Source organism: Belonocnema kinseyi, chromosome 9 (genome assembly GCF_010883055.1).
Source record: "Belonocnema kinseyi isolate 2016_QV_RU_SX_M_011 chromosome 9, B_treatae_v1, whole genome shotgun sequence".
NCBI lineage: Eukaryota > Metazoa > Arthropoda > Insecta > Hymenoptera > Cynipidae > Belonocnema > Belonocnema kinseyi.
In genome coordinates, this window is record NC_046665.1 from 34,390,953 (window position 1) to 34,397,132 (window position 6,180).

Consider the following 6,180-nt stretch of genomic DNA (forward strand, 5'->3'; position numbering starts at 1 on the left):
TGCATTTATACCAAATTGAAAATTTTCTATTTTGTTTTTTCTCCAACCGAGTATATAAGAGACCGCTCTCTTTCAGATTTGCCACGGAACTGTTAAGGAAAAGACAAGATAATGTAAGGGTGGACTTACAACTGCGTCATATCCGAGAGTCGTTAAAAATCGTCCTGTTTAAGATTCTCCGAAAACAATTGAAGAAATATAAAATGTAAACCCAGAAAAAAATAAAAAAAGACCAAAAAGACTAACAATATAGATAGATTTTCACTTGAGAAGAAAATGTCAAGCAACTAAAACAAAATCGCCGAAATCCGTCTAAGTGTTTTGCGCATCGCCAGATCGCATTTTGCGCACGCCTTTCTGTCAGCAAAAAATGAATTTCAGAGCACGCGAATTAAAATCATCCCAAATTCAACATATATGTCAGTTAATGATCATATTACACGTATATCAGATATGAGACACTGAACTTAAGTTCCATTTCTGGTTCAAATTAAGTGACTTACTTAAATTAATGCAAAAATGAAATTCATCTACATTTAAAATTCATCATCTTGTATTACTGTGTACTTTTATAACTATTATATTTGAAGATTGGCGCATCGTTTACATTATTTTAATTCAGAAATACTTATTTCTTATTTAACATAAGTCCTTTATTCAAGATAGTTAGTATATTTAAATTTATTTCTTTTAAATTTAAATCCGAAATTAAGTCGAATATAAATTCCCAGTAATCAAAAAATGATTGAGGCGAATTGAGATTTTTTGTTCGCCTGAATCTTGCTTTCTGATTCGTTGTAACAAGTTGAGCCAGCGTAAATAGAAAACATATCAATCCGCCTTGATTCGTGGTCAAGGTCATTTGGAAAAAAGATTAATAAAAATTGCATGCCTCGAGGTTCGAACCAGTGATCCCAAATGTATAAAGTCCAGAGAGCGACCACTGAGCTACGAGACTCACTGGTAATTATATATTTTAAACGGATCCTTTATTGTTTATGGCCACCTCTTTAGTTACACTTTACAAATTCGATTGAATAGGACAGTCTTTATCTATAGGCGCTAGTGCATTTAGGCGAATTGGAGTTCGATTTAAAACTTATAACACTCGAGTTGGTTCCACAAAATTTTTCGCTGATTTTGGGGAATAGGATATTAAAAATTATATTAATTTTCACGGGAGCACCAAGATAATTTGTCTCAATTCGCCCCAATTAGTTTCTTTTTACTGAGCTCAAGTATTTGTTTTTATTATGTTGTGGGCCTATAAAGTGAAATATTTAACCATTTCAATTTTTTTGGAATAAGTCCGTAATAAAAATAAACACAAAATGTTAAACGACGGAGCAATACAAATGAAACAAAAGTTGAAAAAGGTATGAGTCAATATTGTGAAGAGACTTTCAAAATATTAGAATATAAGAAAGGTTTTCACAGTTTGTAACATACAACTCTGCAACTCGCTGTTGCATTTCGCAGGTTTGCTTCTGTTTGATTTGGTTTGCTTGTAAACAGTCAAGATATGAAAGTTGAACTGGAATACAATAAAACCCCCGTGGTGAATTTTTGTGTGAATTTGTGCAGATAATAATACAGCAACTTTTCCCTCTTTCAATTATAATTTCTATTACAACTGTTTAAAAAGAACTTGCTACCTCACACACAATAAAAGTTAATAATAATCATTGATTTTCAACATTATCGTAATATTTCTTTACATACTATTTAAATAAAATTGTTTTCCTTATATGTTGCTATTCAATGTTCAGGAACACAATATTTCTGACTTCACCCCCTCGTGCACTGGCAGTCATTTCCAACTTCGTTTCAAGGTTTCAACCATAGCCAATTTTTATTTCGTTTTGGCATTATTTTTCTCCGCATAAGAGTATTCGGGACAAGCGAAGTCTTAGTCTTTGAGTTATAAAATTAAGGAATGCTAAACAAATCTTTTTATAAATAAGTATTTCTGTTTTTCAGAATTTATAATTTTAATTGTCTCGCTCTTTAAATTGATACATCTCATTAATATCTCTCCCTATTTTCCAATTAAGAGGAGTTTTTTAAATATGCATTTATTGTTTTGTAAATTAGACACTATTCATTAAACATTATTTGTTAACTTATATCTAAATTATAAAGTAAAATCTGATTAACTATAGTGACATGTCCGATTTCTAAGAGCTTGGATATTAGAGTTCTATGAATAAATATACCAAAAGAAATTAAGGAAATGTATAAAATTGCAGTTCATTCATTTATTTATTCATTTGAATTGTTTACATGCTTTTTGACGTTTTAATAATGTTTATATTTGCTTGTAATTTTCAGAGAAATATCCTCCAGTCAACTGGACTTCTTCAAGATGCTTGACGAAAAAATAGAAAATGTAAGATGAATCATTTATTATAATTACAATCATATCACATAATGTTCTATTTATTAATTTTTTAAAAGCACTAATTTTTTGAGACTTCAGAAATATTTTGAGATTTTTTAATTAATATATCCAGGTGGAAATATTATATATCGAGCATTCCACACAATATTTGCTACCAAAAAATTTTGTTTACGAACATTTTTTTTTCTTGTTTAACCATCCAAAATATTCGAAAGGTATTTTTTTATTTTAATATGACACGCAAAGTTTTCGAGAAAATTAAAAAAAAGGTTATGTTCATAAAAAAGTACCTTTTTTCATTTGCTTATACCGTAATATTAAACAAAGATATAAAAATTCATGCGGGTGATAAAATGTGGGCATTTTCCTTAAATTTCGCATAAATTACACTAAAATCCACTTTAATGATTTCTTTAATAATATAAAGCAAATATTTATAAACAAATAGATTTTTTCAATTTAGACCTGTTTTTATTTATTTTTTTTTATTTTAAAGAGTGAACTAAACGTTTTTCTTGATCTGGTAAAATTTTGGGAGTGGCTAGTGAACTACTTTCGAAGCAATGAATTTTGGAATAGCTGCTTGTGCGCGCAAAGTGTTCCGCAGCGCGACTGGCTCGGACTGGGACTCGACTGCCTACGCGATAAGTAAAACACAATCATCCACTTGCAAAATAGTATATTTCTATGTTGTTAATTTAACATATTCAGAATTTATTGCCATTCAAAAATTCATTTGTTCGAAAGTGTTCGACTACCCGCTCCCAAGTTTTTACCAGATCAAGAAAAACGTTTATTCCACGATTTAAAAAAAATTTTTAACATGTCCAAATTGAAAAAAAATCTATTTGCTATCAAATATTTGATTTATATTATTAAAGATATCATTCAAGTGGATTTTAGTATACTTTATTCGAAAGTTGGAAAGGCCCACATTTGATCTTCCGTATGAATTTTCATATCTTTGTTTAATATTGCAGTATAAGCAATTGAAAAAGGTACTTTTTTATGAACATACATTTTTTAAAAAATTTTTCGAAAACTTCGCGTTTCATATTCAAATAAAAAATACGTATCGAATATTTGTGAATGTTAAACTAGAAAAAAAATACTTCACGCGAAAAACATTTTTGGTGGCAAATATTGTGTGGAATGCCCCATATAGTTTATATATAGTGTGAAGTATTATATACAATATTCATTTGTTTAATACATTTTCGCTAAACACAAATGAACATTATATATAATATTTCACACTATACATAAACTATGGATAATTTTTCCGCCTGGGTTATAATACATATTAATTAAAGATCTTATAAATTCCATAGTGATCATGAATGACAATGAAACTTCTTAACCGTATAAGGGCTATTTTCTCCTATATATTTATACCGCTCTAAAGTTTCCTTGTCACGTTGAATGATACGTGTCATTTTTCTTTCCGCGCTCGCAAATATACATACCAGTCGTACTTGACCGTCAGTCGCTAATTTCTACTAAATCTGTAGAGACACACATTCGCATTTTCAAGAACAAAATGCGTCAAATATATAATAATATTTCTTCAGTTTTATAGTCAGTTGTACATTCTTCAATTTTATGAGTCTTCTGAAATTTTTCAAATTCTTTAACTGTTTGGACAATGTACAATTTGTAGAATAATTAATATGACAAGTTAATCTGTATTCGTTTTACATATGAAGGTTCGTCAGGTAGAAGGGTGTAATTTCCAAATTAAGGAAATTTGTTTCATTCGCTAAAAATAATTGGTTTGGCCTAACTTAAGTCCCTGTAGATGATTATGGTGGTCCAGTTCGATTCAGAAGTGAGTCATAATAAAGATTCGGATTTTTTAAAAAGTGATAACTTCTTTTTGCCTGTTCTTTCAACAATTTTATAAAGCGTAGTAATAGTTCGAAGGTACTTAAAAAAAATTAAAATGTATCAAACATATGCAATCTTTTATGTGTAAAAATCGGAGATTTTGAGGGCAAGCCGTTCCTTTGACAAAGGTTTTCTCGAATTTGGATGCTTCTTTCAGGATGTTCGTTTTACGGTTCTATGAAGCATAAAAATACTTCGAACCGCTTTTGCATTTTTACATTCTCATCATTTATGATTGAGGAAGTATTAGAATTGTCGAAAATTTGACATCACACTTTTTCAACGGATCTCCACGTTTCGAGACCCCTTGAATCCGAAAATCAGGTTTTCACGATGGCGTCTGTCTGTCTGTCTATCCGTAACCACGATAACTCTCGAAAAAATGAACGAATCAAATCCATCTTTGGCGCACTTTTTCTAGGTCCTAAAAGAAAGGACGAGTTCGTTAACCAGCTATTTTTGATAAAAATTCAAAAAGTGAGCGCATTTAAAAAATTTTTGAGACCACTTTTTTCTGAATTGGAAAATTCTATGTACGGATATTTATAGTATTAAAAAGAACAAACAATTTATCCTTATGTCTTTTTTCGATAAAAAGAAAATTCTCAGAATTATAGCGTTTTCAAAATTTGTTCAATCAACCGAAAATCAAAATTTGAAGCCGAAAAACGCACGATATGAAAAAAAGTCAAGAGAAGAAAAACATTTCTTTTTGAAATCCCTACAAGATTATTATAAACAATTTTTGCATTTTCTTCAAAAATCGAAAATTCAAATTTTGATTGCACAAAAGATAATGGAAAATAAAAAATTCCATTTTGTGGACAAACTATGCAGGATACAAAAAAAGATGAATTTGCAAAAATGGTTATCCCAAAAAAGATCTACAATTTCGTTAAGAATCACTTCTTGATAGGACGCGTACTTTTTTTTATTCGTAAAAAATAACGTTGAAAAAAGTAAAATAAAAAAAATGTGTGGAAAAACGACGTAAGTTACGAGAAAAAAATTCAACAAAACCTGTTTACAAATGTCTGTCGGAAATCGAGCGCGCAGCGCGAGTGTCACAATGAGAATGTGTACCTCAAAGCCTACAGAGATTTGAGAAACTTAATCTTTGACTATACTTATTTAAGTAGACAATTCAGAATATGAAGACGCATATAAATACTGCCATCTAAAAGAGATCTTTTTGATAAAGTTTTTTTCAAGCATTCCAAATGCAAAGAATAAATATTCGACGTACGTGCCGAAACGCGAATTTTATAATAGACACAAAAAAAAAACTGTCTAACTTTCACACAATTAATTTTAAACAAAAAAATCTGCCGTTCTCATCGCGCGCGGCTCGCTGCGCTCGCAAGTTTGAGTGCGACGGTTGAATCTCGCGCTTCGCGCTCGAATATTTATTCTTTGCATTTGGAATGCTTGAAAAAAACTTTATCAAAAAGATCTCTTTTAGATGGCAGTATTTATATGCGTCTTCATATTCTGAATTGTCTACTTAAATAAGTATAGTCAAAGATTAAGTTTCTCAAATCTCTGTAGGCTTTGAGGTACACATTCTCATTGTGACACTCGCGCTGCGCGCTCGATTTCCGACAGAAATTTGTAAACAGGTTTTGTTGAAGTTTTTTCTCGTAACTTTCGTCGTTTTTCCACACATTTTTTTTTTATTTTAATTTTTTCAACGTTATTTTATATATATACCAGGTGTATACATATGAAACCGGTATTGCCATTTAGCGGCCAGTAGGCACACTTGTAGGCACTGTCGGAACTTACCATTCGTGCTAATTGGCATATTGTCATCTGTCAACAATATCCAATACCAAACATTTCAAGTTTCATATGACATCGTGATTTTTTTCGCTCTTGAAAATGTCGAAATA

The 6,180-nt window shown here is 30.5% G+C and overlaps 1 protein-coding gene across 2 annotated transcripts in view; it reads left to right on the forward strand.

The window, feature by feature from the left end:
* LOC117179742 overlaps positions 1–6,180 on the forward strand; it is a 391,922-nt gene that overhangs the window by 377,893 nt on the left and 7,849 nt on the right. For both annotated transcript variants that reach the window (XM_033371802.1, XM_033371803.1), the window contains one exon: positions 2,332–2,389. In XM_033371802.1, coding sequence (XP_033227693.1) covers positions 2,332–2,389 — 58 coding nt within the window. The remainder of the gene's footprint in view (positions 1–2,331; positions 2,390–6,180) is intronic.